General features: G+C 60.3%; 1 protein-coding gene across 4 annotated transcripts in view; it reads left to right on the top strand.

The window, feature by feature from the left end:
- The window catches only part of PACSIN2 (protein kinase C and casein kinase substrate in neurons 2), a 105,030-nt gene extending 86,212 nt beyond the window's left edge, over window positions 1-18,818 (top strand). Inside the window, exons 3-12 of one of the 4 annotated variants that reach the window (XM_054582483.1) lie at window positions 2,560-2,716; window positions 4,487-4,722; window positions 6,029-6,184; window positions 6,552-6,727; window positions 8,629-8,749; window positions 11,424-11,545; window positions 13,550-13,672; window positions 14,105-14,301; window positions 17,090-17,160; window positions 17,287-18,818. In XM_054582483.1, the coding sequence (XP_054438458.1) occupies window positions 2,560-2,716; window positions 4,487-4,722; window positions 6,029-6,184; window positions 6,552-6,727; window positions 8,629-8,749; window positions 11,424-11,545; window positions 13,550-13,672; window positions 14,105-14,301; window positions 17,090-17,160; window positions 17,287-17,430 (1,503 nt within the window). In that variant the 3' untranslated portion in view covers window positions 17,431-18,818. Of the gene's footprint in view, window positions 1-2,559; window positions 2,717-4,486; window positions 4,723-6,028; window positions 6,185-6,551; window positions 6,728-8,628; window positions 8,750-11,423; window positions 11,546-13,549; window positions 13,673-14,104; window positions 14,302-17,089 lie in introns of all 4 variants that reach the window. The other 3 variants (XM_054582486.1, XM_054582484.1, XM_054582487.1) reach the window with 3 other exon arrangements.
- The last annotated feature ends 398 nt before the right edge of the window (window positions 18,819-19,216 follow it).

Genomic DNA, 19,216 nt, shown 5'->3' with positions numbered 1-19,216 from the left:
GAAAGACAGTGTGTGGCACCTGCGGGCAGGAAGCCACAGGCGGTGGAGCAGGGAGCTGCCATGCACGGTCAATACCCCCGTGGGACAAGCTGCGACTGCGGGGCACAGGGACAGTGTGTGGAAGGGCCCTTGTGGTCCCGGGAAGGAGCAGCCAGCAGGAGCCTGGGGTGGGGGTGGGTCTCGCCCCTGTGCAGGAAATACAGGCGCTCCCTGTGGGGGTCCGGCAGGGGGCGGGGGGCCTCGGTGGGGAGGCGGAGCTGAGCCTTGGGAGCTGGAATTGGGAAAGGTAGCATGGGACCACTTCGTCAACACCCATCTCCGTTTGCCTCCCTGCCCTTCACACCTAGTCCCCTCCCCCTTTCTAATGTTAGGGCTTGTGTTGCGGGGGGCGGGGGGGGCCAGCCAATGCCATAGCCCCAGTTTCAGGAGGCGCTGTCTGTCACACCTTCCCTCTGGGAGCTTCACCCCGCCGAAGCCCACCAGTCCGGAGCACAGCCCCTTCAGGATGAAGGCCGCCTGGGAGATGGCTCGCTGTCCGATGCCGCCTCCCACCCCGCCCCCTGCACAGGCCCCCGGCCAATCTCGCCTCATTCCTCTGTGTTCCGTGTTCTGTGTTCTGTTCCTGGTGGGTGGCACAGCGCCCCCAGGTCTCCGCGCTGTCACATCTTCACCTTGCCAACACCGCTCCCTCTGCCTGGGGTCTTTTCCCTCAGCTCTCCATTCACGTGGCCAGCTTCCTGCCTGTCCTGGGGAACTCAGCTGGGACACCGCCTCAGCACAGCTCCCCGCCCCTCCCCTCCCCGGCAGGCAGTCCCCGGAGCGGAGGATGGCCTCGTGGCCCTGCTCCCGGGCACGTGCGTGTTCAGCGTCCGTCTTCAGGGCCTTGGTACCTGCGGGAGCACCTGAATTTAGAGGAAGTTAGGGACACAGACGGCTTTGGCCCTAGTTTAAAAAAATGGGCATTTTGTGAATGAATCTAGTGATGACAGACTTGGGAGAAAGCTTATTTCCAGTTCCTACACTATCTGCCATTTGGCCATCTCACAACAAGATGGTGTTTCGAAAAGCAAGAGAGAAGATTTTTAATTACAAACTGATAAAGCAGAAATAGCTAACCACATATGTCCTGACTTCAGCGTATGATCCATTTGTCATATATTTGAAAATTAATTTTCTTGCCTCTTAAAAACATGTCATTATATCTCCATTTAAAAAGTATAAAAAGAACATGTCCTACCAAAGAAAACAGGTAGCAAATAGGAACAAGAAAGGCTGTTCAGTATCACTAAACATTACGAAAATGCGAATTAAATTACACTGAACTATTGCTATATACTAAACAGAATGACTAAAATTAAAAAAAAAAAATTTTTTTTTAACCTGACAATACCAAGTGCCCGTGAGAAGGCAGAGCCATCGGCACTCCTGTGTGTGGTTCGTGGACGTTCACATGGCACAGCTACCTGAAGCCCATAGAACTTTACTAACCAACGCTACCCTAATAAATTCAATTAAAAAAATAGAAAAAAATGGCATAGCCATGTTGGATTACAGGTAATTTCTTTAAGTTTAGGTGTGCGCTTACCATAGGGCAACCCCACTCCTAGGTACTCACCCCAGAGACATGAGGGTCTGCGTCCCCACAGAGACCTGTGGGTGGACGTTCATAGCTCCTCTGTGTATAATCGCCCCCACTCTGAAAACACGTCCTTCAACAGGATGAAGAAGAAACAAACGATGGCCTAGTCAGGCAGTAGAATCCTACTTAGCGATGAAAAGGAAGGAGCAGAGACGGCAGCATGGCTCAGTCTCAAAAGAACTGTGGCAAGAGACAGAGCTGGTCACGAAAGCCAGGCTACCACTGTGTGATCCCATTCGTCCTGGACACCTTGGAGGAGGGGCAGGTATCAGAGCTGTGGTGGCCAGGACCACGCGGGGAGGTAGAACTACTCTGTGCCTTGATGCAGCCGCGTGGGATGCGGTGTACACTCGCCTGACTCGTCTGCGTGTGGCTGGGAGGGTGTGTTTGCGGACTGATCCCAATGTAGAGAAAAGGCTGTCGGTGGCCCCGCGCTTGGGAGGGCCACCAGCGCCCTGTGCAGGGGAGCCGGATGGCCACGGCTCTCTGTTGCCAGGCGGTTCGTGGAGATGGAGACAGTGACCCCTGAGTGTTCTGTGTGGGCTAAAGCGACAGTCTGTCCCAGGCCTTTCCACTGAGCAAGGCCCGCAGGACAGACGTGGCCGGCGCACCTCAGCCTGCTGCCCCGAGCGCCCCCTCTGCCTGCGGGCCCCAGCGCCAGCTCTTAACCATAAAGCACGCGCTTCTGGAAGCATCCTGCCCGTATTCCTTGCTGGTTGTCAGACTTCAAGAGTTATAATTTCAACACAGGGTGGGGCAAAAATAGGTTTACAGTTCGTATGGAAAATAATACAATTTCTAAATAATAATACAAGAGTAAACTGGATCAGCGAGGGTCAGGCCATCCCCCCGCCCCCGGGAGGGCTGGCAGGTGGCCGCCGCCCCGGCCCCACGCCTCCCGTGTGGCCTCTGTCTCCCAGGTCGGGAACTATAAGCGGACGGTGAAGCGGATCGACGACGGCCACCGCCTGTGCAGCGACCTCATGAACTGCCTGCATGAGCGGGCGCGCATCGAGAAGGCGTACGCACAGCAGCTCACCGAGTGGGCCCGGCGCTGGCGGCAGCTCGTGGAGAAGGGTAGGGCCCTGCGCCGCGCAGCTGTGGGCCCGCGACGGGTTTGGGGGGAGCTGCAAGGCACTGCCACCCAGCAGCGCGGGCGGCACGAGACTCCTCCCCTGCGCTTACACCAGGACTACCCCGGGGACAGCACCGAGCCCGGTGGCAGCCCCCGCCATGCCCAGGGCGCGCCACTCCTGCCAGCTGAACTCACACAGCTCACCGAGGGCCCCAAGCCTGAGACTCCCCTGTCGGCACAGGGCCTGGCTGCCCAGCTGTGGCTCTGGCCCAGGGGCCTGGCCCTGGGGTGCCTATGGGGCTGGGTTGTGATGCCCAGCAGGGCTTCTGATTTGGGATTTTAATGCAATAACAGGTTTTTGCCTGTCTTGCCCCCAAGCCAAACAGAAGACCCTGGAGCTTAGTGACAGAACGCTGCTGTGGGTATGGATTGTGCTCAGAACGTACTTCCCAGCAGCGGAGGGGGAGCTTGGTGGATTATGGGATTTCCTGAGACAGAGCGGGTTAGTAGGAGTTCCTCAGGGTGTGTTCTGGAGCAGGTTCTTCTCCAGGACCGCTGTCCTGGAAGGGAGCCCCAGGGGATGTGAGGCCACTGGGCGGAGGGTCCTGGAGGGCCAGGGGGCTCGGAGGGGAAGGCCCCCGGCTGCTTCAGCCGGGCCTGGACCAGCGTCCTGTCTGCCCCGCTGCTGGAACGGCTTGTCTGTGGGGCGGGGCGCAGAGGGGCGCAGAGGGGATGCCAGCGGCGGGGCAGCCGTCACCTTTCGTTTCGGCCTCTCGGGAGCCGGCTGTCAGCACAGCCCCGCTGTCCACTCCCTGCTGCGGGTCCACAGGGCGCTTGCCCCTCCCCTTGTGGACACTGCCCAGCGCTGCAGACCGAGGCGGGACAGGGAGCTGCTGGTCTCAGAGGCACGAGGGGTTAGAGGTCCAGAGGGGCCCCCCCCCACAGTCACCCCGTCTTCCTCACCCTGCCAGTGCCTCTCTGTCGGTGCCCAGCCCAAACAGTCATTGTCCCCTGTGAGCACCTTGGAGACAGGACCCGGGGCTTCCATTTCCAGCCCCAGCTCTACCTCTTTGCCCCTCCCTCCTCTCCTGCCGCCCCACACCCTCAAAGTGACAGGCGGATTATGAGTTTCCTTCCTGAGAACAGGGAGCGAAGTGAGTCAGGCACCCCCTTCCCACACTCTAGAGGTTTCCATCTGGGCCAGAGCTGCTTCCTGCCTCCACCTCTCCCCCACCAAGCCAGGGCTTCTGTTCTGCCGAGGGGACAGTCCTCCACGCCACAGGCAGTTCCCGAGTCCCTGCTCGGAGCCGGCTCTCGCTGGGAGTCAATGGCAGAGCGCCTGCCCTCGGAGGGCCTGCGGTCAGCCGGGGGCCGCGATGCTGCGGAGCCCCCCGGGGCAGTGGCCCGGGAGAGGGGTCCGCTCACTTCATGGGGCCCCTCCTTATAGGGCCAGCCTTACGCAAATGAAAACTTCAGAAATTCGGGTTTTTGAAGAACCTGGTCACTTTAAAGAAAAGGAAATTTGGGTAATTCCCCAAGTTTCCTTATAAAAGAAGGCCAGGCTGATTCAGCCTCAGTTCCTTATTTTCGTCATCCTAGGAACTGAAAAAGGAACAGCCACTGAGAGAAAAATACCTGAATCAGCCCAAAGGAAGCCTCCCAGCCAGACAGCCAGGCTGCTGTCCCCCAGCCCCCGACAGCGGGGGAGGCTGACAGGCACCCGGGGCCTGTCCCCCCGCGGTGGCAGTGACCCCCCGCTTCTGTCCATGCAGGGCCCCAGTACGGGACAGTGGAGAAGGCCTGGGTGGCTGTCATGTCCGAGGCGGAGAAGGTGAGCGAGCTGCACCTGGATGTGAAGGCCTCGCTGATGAACGGGGACTTTGAGAAGATCAAGAACTGGCAGAAGGAGGCCTTCCACAAGCAGATGATGGGAGGCTTCAAGGAGACCAAAGAGGCTGAGGACGGCTTTCGGAAGGCCCAGAAGCCCTGGGCCAAAAAGCTGAAAGAGGTGCGCCCTCCTGCGGGCGGCCCCGCGTCCCCCAGCAACGCCCCACCACACCCGCAGGAGCTCCTGCTGTTTGCTAGCAGCGGAAACAGGAAGGGCCACCCTCGGGCCGGACGCCCCTAGTGGCTAACACTCACAAGGGTCCAGACTTAGAGTTAATCCCCGTCAACCCGCTCTACAGTCAGGAACTGGAGGATCAGAGCCACGCACTGGCGGGAGAGCTCAAAACCCAAACTTGAGCCCACCCACAGTGTGTCCCCCGCCCTGGGGACTGTCTGCAGGAGGCAACTCAAAGCCCCTCCGGGCTAGCAGAAAGGGTTCATTTAAAATTGTTCTCTCAAATTTGCAAATGATACAGAGATTTGTGTTTCTGGAAGGAGCAGTGAAGCCGCTGGGTCCTGTCCAGCCTTGGCTGGATGGAGGCTTTCAGGCCCGCACCCTCCCCACGCTGCCCTGCACCCCGCCCGCTCCCGCGCTCAGCTGTGCTCCCCCGCCCCTCCTCCGGTCCCTCCTTCAGACCTGCGTCTTCCCTTTGGAACCACAGTCTTTCCTCCTCTTCTCTGTCTGGGCCTTTGCCACATCTCCTTTCTCTTCCTTTTTGTCCCTGGCCCCATTTATAATGACACTGTCCCCCTCATGAGGCCACGGTTACAAACTCATCTCTCCTCTCTGAAAGGAAATCTGTGACTGGCTCAAGTACGCGAGTGTCCATTAAATAAATTATGCACACATCAGTGTCAGCATGTGCGCACCTGTGTGGGTGCGTATGTAATAGCCATTGAAAATCATGGAAAATGCGGCCTATGGTCCTGCCTCCCAATAGCACGCCCTCTCTTGTGCTAGGTTTCTCCTGTGAAACTTGCTTTGCGTTTGCTCTTCCCGCTGCCTGGCATGCCCTTCCCGCAGACGGCCACCCCCCGCCTTTTACGTTCTTGCTCCTTGTCAGCTGGGGGACTGTCTCCATGCGGTCCCCCTGGCCCAGCCCCCCACGGCCTCCCTGTGTCTCTCCCTCACTTTATTGTCTCCGTGGCACTTACCACCTTCCAATATGCCCTCACCTTGAACTATCTCTGCAGTTGCCTCCCCAGCTAGACTGTAGCCCCTGAAGGCCCAGGCCCTCGTCTGGCACCTAGGACAGCGCCCGGCACAAAGCAGGCACCAGTCAGTGTCTGTTGGACGAAGCCCTCTGCTGCGGCCACCTGTAGCCCTGCCCCACACACGGCTTTGCGCCTGCTCTGTCCTCACCTCTGTTGCCTCAGGCGAGGATTTCAACCTTTCTGAATCATGTGTTCGGAACTCCTCTCTGTAGGTAGAAGCAGCAAAGAAAGCCTACCACACAGCATGCAAAGAGGAGAAGCTGGCGATATCACGAGAAAACAATAGCAAAGTGGACCCATCCCTCAACCCTGAACAGCTTAAGAAATTGCAAGACAAAGTAGAAAAATGCAAGCAAGATGTTCTTAAGGTAAAGCATGCACATCTCTACGTGATGAGCGCACCCGCCTCTCCCGCTCACGTGTCTGGCACTTGGAGAACCTTTGTCGCTGCCTGGTGGCATGGTGGACAGAGGGATACGGCACTAGAACACACTCCTGCCCTCAGGAAGGCCTCACCCAAGGATGGGGCCGAACTGAGTGCTGGGCGAACGAGGGAGCGAGGAGTGCTGTGCTTGGGGGTGAGGTGTGGGAGGCGGGGTCGCCGCGGGCACGCAGCGGACAGGAGCTCTTGTGCAGGGCGGGGAGCTGTGGGCGTCCACGGGCCGGGAGAACTGGTGCATGAGCCGGTGCGGAGGGTTTTGACCCTCCCTCGGTGCTGCCTGCCTTTTCTCGTAGACCAAAGAAAAGTACGAGAAGTCCCTGAAGGAGCTGGACCAGGGCACCCCCCAGTACATGGAGAACATGGAGCAGGTGTTCGAGCAGTGCCAGCAGTTTGAGGAGAAGCGCCTCCGCTTCTTCCGGGAAGTCCTGCTGGAGGTTCAGAAGCACCTGGACCTGTCGAATGTGGCCGAGTGAGTGTCCCCTTAGCCATAGAGCATGTCACAGTGAGGTCAGTGCCAAGTTGCTTTTGAGCAGAGCTCAGTCGCTGCCCTCCAGCCTCGGGATGACAGTGCTTGTCCGCTCTTCCCACGGCTGCTGAGCTCTGCTGTCTGGCGAGGGCCTGTCTGAGGCTGCGCAGGGCCACTGGCCACTGGCCTGTGCCCGACGGCCTTTTGCCGCACAGCAAAGGGCCGTGCTCTGCCGGCTCTGGGCCTGCACGTGAGGAAGGCCGCAGCTCGGACTGGCCACGGTTGGCGAGTTTGGAGTCAGCATCTCTGGGCTGGCATGCCCGCCCCCGTGATGGGCTGACTGTGAGGCCCCTCATGAGTCCTTTCCCTCCAACCAGCCGGCTGCCGGCTCGGCCCTTGACTTTGCAGCGGTTCTAGGCCTGGGCAGCGCAGACCCGTGGAGACTCAGTTTGGGTCCTGATTGGAGGCGGGGCACTTCTTCTGCACTTTCCTGCCTTTGGCCCCATGAAGCCGTTGTGTGGGCAGAGGTCGGGGCCAGCCCTCGACGGAGACGTCTGCCATCCCTAGAGCAGAGCCATTTAGAATGGACTTACTAGGCCGGGCTCGCTAACAGGAAGTGACATTCCCTGAGCGTCCTTCTGTATAAAAAATGGAAGCAACACTTACTGCACAGCCATGCTGCCGCCACTTAATCAATCTTTTCAAGAGTCTGTGAAGTGGGTGGCGTTCCCATCTTATGGATGGGTGAGGTTCAGTGACTTGCCTGAGGCCACACAGCTGGCTGGGGCGTGGCAGGGCCGGGCTGTGTCCGGCTCTTTTGTGTGTGGAGCAGTCCCCACATGCGCGTGCTTGTCCACCACTGGCACGCCTGGCCTCAGTCCTCTGAGCCGCTGGCGAGGAGAACATGGAGGAGTGTCACAAATACCACAAACTGGATGGCTTAGGTGACAGAATTTTATTCTCTCGCCTGGAGGCCAGGAGTCGGACAGCTCTGGGGAGGGCCTGCCTGTCTCTTCCAGCTTCGGGCATTTGCTGTCTGTCTCTGGCCTTCCTTGGCTGTCAACGTACCCCTTCAGTGACAGGGCCATCCTCTCTACGTGACCACACATTGTCCTCCTTCCCGCTGTCTGTCTGTGTCCAAATTTCCCCTTTTTATGAAAAGGTGTCCGTAGGATAGGGCCCACTCAACTGATTTCATTTTAACTCGACTAGCTCCAAAAAGGCCCTGTAAGAAGGTGATGTTCGCAGGTACTGGGGGTCAGGACTTCAGCCTGTCTTGTGGAGGACACCGTGCAACCTGTAACAGATGGCATTAGGCCCACTCAGAGGGGGAGGAAAAGGAGGCCCAGAGAGGGCGATGGCCTGCCAGCCACACAGGTTAGGGGTGAAAATGCCAGCACCGCCGCAGTACAGACTCCGGTTGGGCACAGCCAGCTCCCTAAGAGGGCGGGCTGCGGTGAGCCGCCCAGCAGAGGCGGCCCACACCCGCCCCGGGTGGCTCCTTGAGTGCTGCTTCTGCAGGGCTGGGCACAAACAGCCTGGCTTCTTGAGGGGGTGGGGACGAACTTTCCCGACGCTGGATCCTGGACCTGATTAAATGGGACCACCCACATTGGTGGCCTGTGTGGCCCAGATGCTAGCGCTTTTTGCATTCTGATGCAGAGCAGAGCCAAGCTGTTGTCAGCTGATTTGTGAGGGGCCAGCCCTGCGGCTTCCATGCCATGGTGGTGGTTTGCATCTGTGCACATGGAGGCCAGATGATGACCCCGCCGAGCCAGGGTGGGGTGTCCTGAGCGGCGCCGTGAAGTCAGCTGCAGTGGTGCCAGCGGTGGCCAGGCGCTGTGCGAGGACGAACAGGGTCTGTCCCTCCTTCCAAAAGAGTCATGCTTCTCTCTCTGATTTAGCTACAAAAACATTTACCGCGACCTGGAGCAGAACATCAAAGCGGCTGATGCCGTGGAGGACCTAAGGTGGTTCAGAGCCAACCACGGGCCGGGCATGTCCATGAACTGGCCGCAGTTTGAGGTAAGAGGAGGCTGCACCCGTGCCCCCTCGGCCCAGCAGGGGCCTGGGCCCACGGGGTCGAACCATACACTGCCTTTCTCCTTCCATTTCTGCATTGACCTTTGCTCCGTTTGTGAGGCCACCATTACCCACAGCTCCACGGGAGACCAAAACGATGTTGCATTTTCTGCACTTTGGGCACTACCGCAGGGCTTTCTGAATCCCTAGGGAAGGTGCAATGAAGCTCTTCCTCATTAAGAACGTGGATAGTCACTAGTTGGCCATTGGTACTCCTTCGTGTGAGTCCCAGGAGTTGCAGGGCATGCAGGACACCCCCACGGCCGGTCCCCCGCCTCACCCTGGGGATGGGCCGGGGAGGGAGCTGCCACAGCTCACACCAGGCCTGGCGGACCACGGGCACCCGCTCCGCGGCCTGGGGTCCAGATCAGTAGGGAGCGTGGCCTCGGTATGGAGCTCTTCTCCCCCTTCACACTTTTTCTTATTTCAGACAGTAAACTCGACCAATTTGGGTTTGGAAGTAACTTTCTTCTTTTCCCATTGTTAAGAGCCCAAGCCTTCCAATGTCTTTATGTGCAAAAATGCCTGGGGATCTCAGACTCTCCTGGCCATAGGATGGGGTCACCAGACACTGCTCCCTCCCTGCCCCCCACCCCCCTGGAGCAGAGAAGGCAGCGGCACGAGGCCTGCCTCCCTGTTCTCTGAGGACAGCGTTCTCCCCTCCTCATGGTGAAGCGGGGCCCCTGCCAGGAGGCTGCTGGGAGCGACTCCCTGCCTTGCACTTGAGCCAAGTGGCTCTGCCTGGTTCGGTGCAGCCAGAGCCCAGGCTGCAGGCAGATCCCGCCTTACCACCTACTAACTGTGGGAGGTGGAGCAAGTCATCTGCGCTTTTCGTGACAGTTTTCCCATGTGTAAAATGCGATGACAACAGCAGCTAGCTCCCTGGGTGGCTGGTGGGTCAGTGACCTGGGCCGTGCTGGGTTTTGACCGCAGGCCGACCGCACAGAAGCCTGCTTGGCCCCATCTTAGCCTGAAGTTTCGTCAGTCCTAACACATGTGCGTCTGTTTTCTGGAGCTTCTCAAGAAAGCTTCCGCAGATGGCAGTGTGGGTCCCTGCAGCTGAGCGCTGCCCCCCCCCCCCCCCCCCCCCGCTAGCTTTAGAACGTCACCCAACAGGAGACCAAGAGCAGGCTGTGCCCCTTCCACAGAGGCATTGGGACAAAACAGGCCCGGGGGCCGTTCCAAGTGGAGGTGGACCCAGGAGTGGAAGGAGAAAGTGCCCAACCTTCCCCAGCCCATGGTGACACCCTGGGAAGAAGCAAGTTGATGACACAGCCTATGCACCCAGCTGGGGTTTGACCCATAGCGGGGTTTACTGCGCCCCGTGCACCCCAGTCCCTTAGGGTTGTCTGTCAGTAGTCAACACCCAGACAACAGAACGGTCTGAGGAGGAAGACTTACCAGGGTCTCATGGGCAGGGCCAGGGCGAGAGCCCGCGGGCGGCCCCTCTCTCTCTGTGGATCCTGCGGGCTGGGAAGCGGCGCCCGCGTGTGGCGCACACAAGTCTTAGCGCATCACGCTTACCTTCCTCTAATGAAAGTATCTTTTTCTTTTTTCCATGCCACAAGGATGAAGTAAGTCACCATTTTTTGGCTAACTTATTGAATTCCAGACCCCCTGCAGTGCGCATCCAGCCCGTGTGGGGCGGGGGGCAGTGTGGTGTCCACGGCCTGGTTCAGGACACGTGTGCTGGGGAAAGGGCCGTGGCAGCCTGCAGCCTGCTGGTTCTGTTGTCCAGATTTACATCTGGCCCTTCCTCGGAAAGTCGGTCTGGGGATGATCGCATCAGCCCTTGCAGGCCACCCAGTCAGGACAGATTTATGTTCAAAAGGCCACCAGAGGACTCAAGTTCCAGCTGAGCTCTCAGTCATCTCATTTCAATTGAGAAATAATAAACTAATAGGTGACCTGGTCTGCCACAAATTCTGTGGATAAGTAACTTTCTTTCTGGGTCTTGGTTTTTCTTCTGAGAAATGGTTGACGTTTCTAAGATGGCGTCTAACCTTGAGATTCTGTGACTACATGTGAACAAACTGCGGACTCAGTCCCACCGAGGACTTATACAGTTCAGGTTGTTTGATGGTGGGAGCTGTCAGGAGGGAGGGAGGGAGAAGTCCCTCACTGCGAGGTGCACGCGCATATCCTCGCCTGTAAACCTGCGCAACAGCCCCTCCCTCCTTCCCCTGCTCCCGGTGTTTCCCAAAGCAGCTGACAAAAGCCAGTTCATTCTGGGAAATAGCGAACCTCTGGGGAACCTCTGGGGAGGCGAGCGCTTGGCTTCGTTAGCAGCTCCCCCCCACCCCGCCCCAGTGCTGCTTCAGGTTGAATTTTCAATAGCAGAGAGGCCAGGGAGGGCGCTGCGCTTTGCAGGCTGGAGTGGTCGGTTACTAGCCTGTCACCCCTTGGGCGGTGCAGCAACCCCAGCGTTCTGTCCCCCGTTTGCAGGCTTGCTCAGGTCCCCACGGCCCCTCCCTCTACCCCGGGGGCCAGAGACAGTTCAGGGCGTAGATAGAAAGGGTCCGCAGCTCTGAAGGCCCAGCCCCTGCCCCGCGTTTCAGACTGACGAGGCCTCAAACAAGTGAACTTCCCGACCTCTTTCCCCCGGTTCCCTGCCCAGGAGTGGTCTGCAGACATGAATCGAACGCTCAGCCGGAGGGAGAAGAAGAAGACCACGGACGGCGTCACCCTGACGGGCATCAACCAGACAGGCGACCAGGCCCTGCAGAACAAGCCCAGCAGGTGGGTGCGTGCGGGCAGCCTCCCTCCCTGGGCCCTCTGCACCGGGAGAGTCCCCAGGGGGGCCTCACGGGCACCCCATGGGCATCTGTCCAGCTGCTCCAGGACACCTGAGTCCCCCTGGGCCACTCTGGGGAGGATCATCATCCACCGGGTGCTGGAGCTGTGGAAAGATCCAGAGAGGGAGCCTTTGCCACAAACGTGCGTCGGGCCTCACGTGAGGGGGGGCGCTGATGGCAGGTGCGGGTCATGATGTGTCCCCAGGGGTGCGCACGGGCAGGTGGAGGCCGCTGCCAGCTTCCTTCGGGCGGGCCCAGGCACCCAGGTGGTCTGCCCCGCCCCATGCTGTGCACAGGCGCCTGGGGGGAGGCGTGACAGGGGAGCTTGTTAAGTGCCCCCTTTCCGCAGCCGCCCCTTTGCCGAGAGCCTTGGTTATTTCTTTGTTCGCTGAAGCCAAGTCTGGCGAGAAGAGGCGGCACCGAGGCCGTTAGAACCTCTGGGGACAGTGAGCCGACAAGCCCTGCCCCCGCTCAGGCTTCCCGTCATGGAGCTCGGCCGCCGTCTGCCGGGCCTTGGCTCCAGCCGCGCTGCCCTGGGAGCCTGCCTGCCGCACGGCCCCTGGGTGGAGGCCGCTGGCAAAGTGAAGAAAGGTGTGGGCTACATCTCTCGACCGTGGCTGCCTAAGAAGGGGCAGCACAGGGTCCTGGGGCCTTTCTGATGTTTTTGATTTATGGGACAATCAGTGCTCCACCCAGCTGAGCCACACCAGCCAGGACTATGGGGCCTTTCTGAAGCCCCCGCCCGGACTGCCCGGGCAGACGTGGGCTGTCATCTTTCAGCTGCTCTGTCGCCATCTGGGCACGTGGGCTTGTGTGAGCACCATCGCGGGGATCGGGCCAGCACCCGGGTGGCTGGGGTGGGACCGGGGAGCTCCTGTGGGGGGCCTGGGCTGCGTGGGCTGCCGCGCAGATTCCGCTGCCCAGAGGGCGAACCCTGTCTCAGAGTCGGCTAGAGAGAGGTGCCACGGAGGCAGGGGCCTGGCGGGCTCGGACGCGCGGCCCGGGCGCAGGCGGGAGGCAGGCTTGCTCAGTGTCCCTCACCAGGGCTAGCGTCCATGAAGCCATTCGGGCCACTCTGGTGCCATGTGCGGCCTTTCTTTCCCTCCCCACGGCTCCCCAGCTCTGAGCCGTCCGTCCAGCACTTGGAGTGCCCGCTCCGAGCAGCCCTGGACTTGTCTGCGAGAGAGGGTGCTGGCCCCCGGAGCCCTGCCCTGTGGCTTAGAGTCCCGGCCCCTGGGCCCAGTCACACAGTGGAGCTCCGGGCCCTCGGGGGCCTGTCTTCCTTCTTCACCTTCTTTTCTGCACGCAGCACCTGCAGTCTCCACATCCCCTGGCCCCTGGCTGTCAGCCCTCAGGCCACGCATGGGTCTAATTTCTCTCTGGTCCTCCGGGCCTGACGCACGGCAAGCACTTGTCGCCAGTGCGCAGACGGCTCTTCTCTCTCGAGCACAAAGGGGGTTCTTTACTCCTAGGCAGGGCCGGTCAGTGGGCTCCGGCGCCGCTGACGGGTGCTCCGGGCCGGAAGGGCCAAGAGGAGGCGCTGGACCCTCTAGCGGTCAGGAGGAGGGGCGCGCTGTGCGGTGGGGCCCACAGAGCTCCGGGAGCCTCCCTGCCCGTAGTCCGGCTCTGACCCCCGCGACGAGCCCCCGGCTGTCTGGCCTGCCGGCTCACGGGAGTGGGAGGACTGCGCGGAATCCCCTGCGCTCCGCTCCGGGCTCCTGTTTGGGGCAGGCTGCGTCCAGACGCGAGGAGGGAAGATGCAGATCTGCTCTCGCTCAGACACTTGAAGTGCGTTTCACAGCCAAAGTGTTGACAGGTGTTTTGCCGAAACAAACTCTGCTCAGACAACACATCCCTCCCACTTGGCCCTGTGGCCCTGCGCTGGGAGCACCCAGGGCCTCAGGCGCTGCGAGCTGGGGTCCCCTGAAAGCTCTCTCTCTCCCCGTAGCGATCTTAGTGTCCCGAGCAACCCCACACGGTCAGCGCAGTCACTGTCCAGCTACAACCCCTTCGAGGACGAGGACGACACGGGGAGCACCGTCAGTGAGAAGGAGGACATTAAGCCCAAAAAGTTGGTGAACAAACGTTTCCTCTGGTCTCCACCTCGCTCGCTCTGTCTTTCTCCTCTGTGTCCAGGGTCTCGGCCCCGCGGTGCTCCAAGCCGTGCACGGGGCCCGCAGCCAGTGGCCCGGCTGCCAGCCGGGGGCAGTCTTGGGCTTTTCAGTTTCTCGGGGGGCGGGGGGCACCAGTTAACAATCTGTGGTTGCTTTCTCTCTGTCCTCCATGAACTGTAGTCAAGGCCCCAGCACAGGAAGACAGGCCTGCGGGGCGGCCCTGCTGGAGCCGCCGGCCCTGCCTCTGCCAGGGGCTGGGGCGGCCGCGGCGGGGAGCCTGACCGCGCTGGGCGACGGAGGGCTGTGCTCCGCGCAGGAGTCCCCGCCCAGCCCCAGGGCCCTGCCCCTGGCAGCCCCGTGCTCAGGGCCCGGTCACCCCTTTCTTGCAGCGTGAGCAGCTACGAGAAGACACAGAGCTACCCCACCGACTGGTCCGACGACGAGTCAAACAACCCGTTCTCCTCCACGGACGCCAACGGGGACTCCAACCCGTTTGACGAGGACGCCACCTCGGGGATGGAAGTGCGGGTCCGGGCCCTTTACGACTACGAGGGGCAGGAGCACGACGAACTGAGCTTCAAAGCTGGTAGGCGGCTCCCGGTGGCCTGGGGTGAAGGCTCCTGGCCTGCGGGGCCTCGTTTTATTTGGGGTCTGCCACAGTTCCCGCTGGTTTCATGCGTGGGTCCCCCACTTCCAAAGGAGCAGGTGCTGAGTGCCAGCACTTGGCAGAGTGAGGTGCCCTGTGCCTTTGCCTAAGACGTGGCCCCCAGCTGGGCGAGGCCTGGGCCCCGTGGCGCACTGGAGCAGAGACGCGGGGCGCCAGGACCTCCTGGCTCCCCCAGACGTTTCCAGAAGTGGCTGGCCCTGCAGGTCCCCAAGGCCCCCAGCTGGCAGAGGAGCCTTGGCGTGGCTGCCCTGCCCAGACCCTGGAGCAGCATGCAGCGCGCCGGGGCAGCAGAGGCTCGTCCCAGGGGCAGTGCCCTTTACGGCGCCCCTCCGCCCCACGGCCAAAGGGGGGCGCACTTACCACCGTCACACCTCTGCAGCCAGTGGCCGAAACCGGTTTTACGGAACATGGGATCCCAATCACACGGCTCTGCATTCAGACATTTTTTAGCCTTCTTTCCTCAAATGTTGGCTGCAGTTCACCAAGATGGGTTGCAACCCTCAGTTTGAAAAGACTGAGAGCCTGTCTAGGGAGGCCGGGGCGGCCCGGCGCCGCCCTGGGCCCAAAGGCACCAAGGTCCTTCTCCAGCCACCACCGCCCCCGCCCCCCCCCGCCCCCGCCGCCAAAGGCTCCCCAGACCCAGCACCCAGCCCTCCAAGGGAGGCTGGGCCACAAATCAGCCAGTGCAGGTGGATGATGCCCCTCCGCTCAGAGGTGCCCACCTCTGGGGCCGACCCTGCATCTGACCCCGCCTCGGCTGGTGGGATGGGGGCCGGGGGGCCGGGGGGCCGGGGGGCCGTGCCTAGAGGCCCCTGCTCCTCAGCGTCCTTCAGGGAGCCTGGGAGCAGGGGCCTTCCGCCGCCTTCCCTCCGCACTCGGCAGGCCGGCTGGCTGTCCCCAGGCCCCCCACCCCAGGCTCACGCGCCTTTAAACATCTCTGTTCAGTTTTCTGATCTCTTTGGTGAAGTCGTTAACCCCCTCAATTCTATTTGTGATTTATTTAAGTTTGTAATTCTCAATTTTACAGATTTAAAATGTTTCCTTCTGTTCCAAGTGAATTGTCAGGAGCAAACTGACCGAAAGAAACGTTTCTAATCACCAGTTCACGTTCTTACAGCTCGGGAGCTTTGCTGTCAGTGTTGCCTGTCCTCTGTTACTTTCTCTTTCACGATGTGACGTTAGTTCCCGGCCACGCTGCTTTCCTCTCCAGCGGGCTCCGGCTGCGCACTCCTTCTCTGGGCCTTGGGTGCACCTTGGCCACGTGGAAGCGTCGCCTTGCTGGTGCCTCACTGTGTGCCTGGGAGCCCCGCAGCTGGCGAGGGCAGGGTGGCGGAAATGCCAGGGCCACAGCGTAGACCCTTCCGGGGACAGTCAGGACCCAGGGGTGGGAGGAAGCGGAGGCCAGTTCCTCGCGCCGCTCGCCCTGCAACCCTTGCCTTCACCTCTGGCGCTGGCAGAGTAACCTGGGGCCGCCTGTGGCCGAGCCCCAGCAGCGATGACCTGGCCATGCCACGTGAAGGTGATGGTGTGCCTGGCGCTGTCCCGTGTCCTTTCGTGTTGTAACTTGTAGCCCCCGCAGCACCCTGTCCACAGATGTGGGCACAGGGCCTGGGGGCCAGGCCGTCTGCCAGGTCTCCTGGCCTGTGACAGTGGCTCAGGGGTCCACACCCAGTGGCCCTGGTAGCACAGGCAGCCCCGGGGACTGGCCCACAGGCGCCATGAGCAGCATTTGTGCCACATAAAACAGAGCCTGGGAAGTGCTGCCGAACGAGGCATAAAGTGCACCTAAGCCTGGAAAAGAGGCCCAATGTCTACAAAAGAGGAGAGACACGGAGCCGCAAACCCAACGGTGAAGGCAGACCTGCACCCGGGGCAGCCGGTCTTCCCTGTCCCCGCCCCTGGGAGACCTGCGCTGGGTTCCCGCTGTCTGCCCTGAACAGGAGAACGCCCAGCCTGGACTTCCCCCACCATGCCCCGATCACAGCTGTGGTCCTCGTCCCTTAGTCTGTCCCCTTGAGACCCCAGGACTCTCTTCTGTCTCTCTTTCTGAATCTCTGCCACCTACGACCTGGCCTGAGGAAGGGGTTCCCTCGTGGCCAAACAAAAGATAAATCAAACCACCTAACGCAGAGAGCCATGGGGGGATTCCAGAACCAGACCAACGGCTTCCATCCGAGTGTCGGGAAGGGGTGGCTGTTTAAGTCAGAGGACACGCCCTGAGCTGGTGCTAGAGGTAGAATGAGGGGTGCCCGCCCCTCCCACCCTTGCAGTCTGACCCAGGTCACGTGAAGGCCCGAGGGCGGCCAGCAAGTGCTGGAGGAGACACAGGAAGAGCGAATGGGCGAGGCCCAGGGAGCGGCCCCTGAAGGCAGCCCTCTGACCCGGCCTGGAGAGGCCGGGAAGGCTCGAGGCCGGCAGCCTGGAATCCTGGAGTCTGTGTGGGAGCCGCCGTGGGGCCTGGGCGCTGCTTGCTCACGGTGTGAGCGATGTCTCCGTAGGTCTCTGAGAGGCCCCCGACAAGCTAGCTTAAAATGCAATTCAGTGGAGAACTTAGCAGGCCCTTGCTCCCAGGAGAATGCCTGTCCCTCCCCTCAAGTTAGAGACCCTCGGTGGGTCGAGGGTGGGGGCTGAGACTTGAGGGAGACCGACCCCATGGTCCCTGTGTTACTTGCCAGCTCAGCAAGACCCCTCCCTTTTTGCCTTGCAGGGGACGAGCTGACCAAGATAGAGGACGAGGATGAGCAGGGCTGGTGCAAGGGACGCTTGGACAGTGGCCAGGTCGGCCTGTACCCAGCAAACTACGTCGAGGCCATCCAGTGACAGCCCGGTGGGCTGGCTGGCGGCGGGGTGCGGTCCGCGGAGCTCCGTTGGCCGGCGGCCCGGGCAGCACTCCGGCTCCGCCAGCTGGCCGTGGGGCGGCCACTCCTGTTCCTGCAAAAGACGATGGTTCCACTGCTCTTGGCTTCATGGTGTCTCTTGGAGACAGATGAGCCAGTCATTTCACCTGGGACTGGGCAGCCTTTCCACGGTGCGGGTGGAGAGATGTGAGCACAGGAAGACGCAGAACAACAGATGCCGCCGGCCCTTGCCTGCTCCCCCGCCCCGTGTGCGTGTGGCTTATCATGGATCTGTGCGTCCCTGACCCTGCCTGTCTGCCTCGCCTCCGTGTCAAGGGTGGGTCACCCCCATTCTTGTCCCACTGGTTCCTTTCTCTGATGCGCTCATCACCTTCAATTTAAATGAACAAATGTACGTGCCATTTTCTGAGGTTTTTAATTTAAAGGCTGTGTGCGGCTGTACCTTTTTATCACCTGTTCGTCCATTCATTCATGCTTAAATTATGACACAGATTGATGTACGCCAGGCTGCAAGATGCAGTGCCTCTGTTTGCGTGGCGGGCTGTTCCTCGTCCATGCCCCTGCCTGCGGCATCCGCAGGGCTTAGCTCGTGTAGACGGGATGTTCGAGGCAAGAGGTCGCAGTAGAGGGGGGAACACGTTATGGTTGGGTTTCTACTGTGAATGTGTGGGTTTTGGAAATAACCTTAGACTCCCCAAAGTTACCATATTTAAAAACTAGTTCACTCTCTTCATGCTTACAGCCTGATGCTTGCAAATTGATAATTCTCTCAGTGAGTGGAAAATTAAACCTGAAAAGACTAGCTTTTCAGGGGAAGGCACCTGTAGATTAAGATGCTTTATGTTAGTTAGACCATCATGACCTGGTATATATCTGTATATATTATTTGATATTCAGAGAATCTAAAGAGCTTGTCTACTGTTTTCATGAGATTTGAAAGGCTCTTGACAGTGGATTTAATTTGTAAACTGCTTGAAGACCGTGGCATTCGGGCCCATGTCTAGATGGTGGGCTGGGTGGGCCTCCCCCAAGCTCGGGACGTGGGCTGGGCGTTTGGAGAGGACGCTGCCGGAGGGAAGCCTGCCGCCCCCCCCCACCCCCCCGCCCGCTGCGGGCCCGCCGGCTCCCTGGCCACCGTGCGCCCCGTGGCCGGGCGCTATAAAACCCCCAGGCCTTCCCGGCAGCTGTGGACTCAGGTCACCTGTACTCCTCGAGAGCAAACGAAAGCTTGGGCTCACCCCATAGCACAAGGGTCTCTTCTGAGTTTCCTTGGTCATCAGGGAGCAGACGTGCTGCGGCAGGAAGCTACACTGTAATCACGGGGCGGGAGGGGAGGGAGAACTTCTATTTTGTGTAACTCAGACGTTGCAGAATGGCCACCGCCGTCACAAGCTATGCATCACTCAGTGTCCCAGTGAGCTCTGCGTCTTGCTTGGACCATGGATTGTGTATGTGTTTATCTTGAAGACTTACCAGCAGAAATCCTCATTCCTTTGCTACAGATTACCAAAAATTGTCAAGTCTTTCCAGTTCGGGAGTTTCTTTATGGTGTCTTAGGGAAAAGTCAATAAACAGTCGATCTCGTGAGTGTGTGACAGTGCCTGTGCCGTGCGGGTGCCTCGTGCTGACGCCAGCTGGCGCGCACGGTGTCCTAGGCCCTGACCGCTGCCCCGGGGCTGTGTCCGTGTCCCGCTGGCCCTGCTACACCGGGGCTGGTCGATTTCGAGGCCCCTGGGCCCCTCAGGGTTCCCCTTTCCCCCAAACCTGCCACTGTGTGGCCTGGGCACCCCTCCCTCCCGGAGACCCCCTCCCCCCTGGGGCCCAAACAGTAGGACTAGGCCCGCGACCGACCGCTCCTCACGGCCAGGCTTCCAGGAACGCGTTTCCCGAGCGCCTGCAGTGTGCGGGGCCCTGCGTTCTGCTCCGGTGGCATCTGTGCAGAACGTGCCCGTCTCCAAATACCCTGTCCCCGTTTC

This window comes from Pteronotus mesoamericanus, unplaced genomic scaffold (assembly GCF_021234165.1).
Source record: "Pteronotus mesoamericanus isolate MK-2021 breed Mesoamerican mustached bat unplaced genomic scaffold, CSHL_Meso_final contig_702, whole genome shotgun sequence".
Taxonomy (NCBI): Eukaryota; Metazoa; Chordata; class Mammalia; order Chiroptera; family Mormoopidae; genus Pteronotus; species Pteronotus mesoamericanus.
Note: the sequence above shows the minus strand (reverse complement) of the source record. Positions and strands in the feature narration are given on the sequence as shown.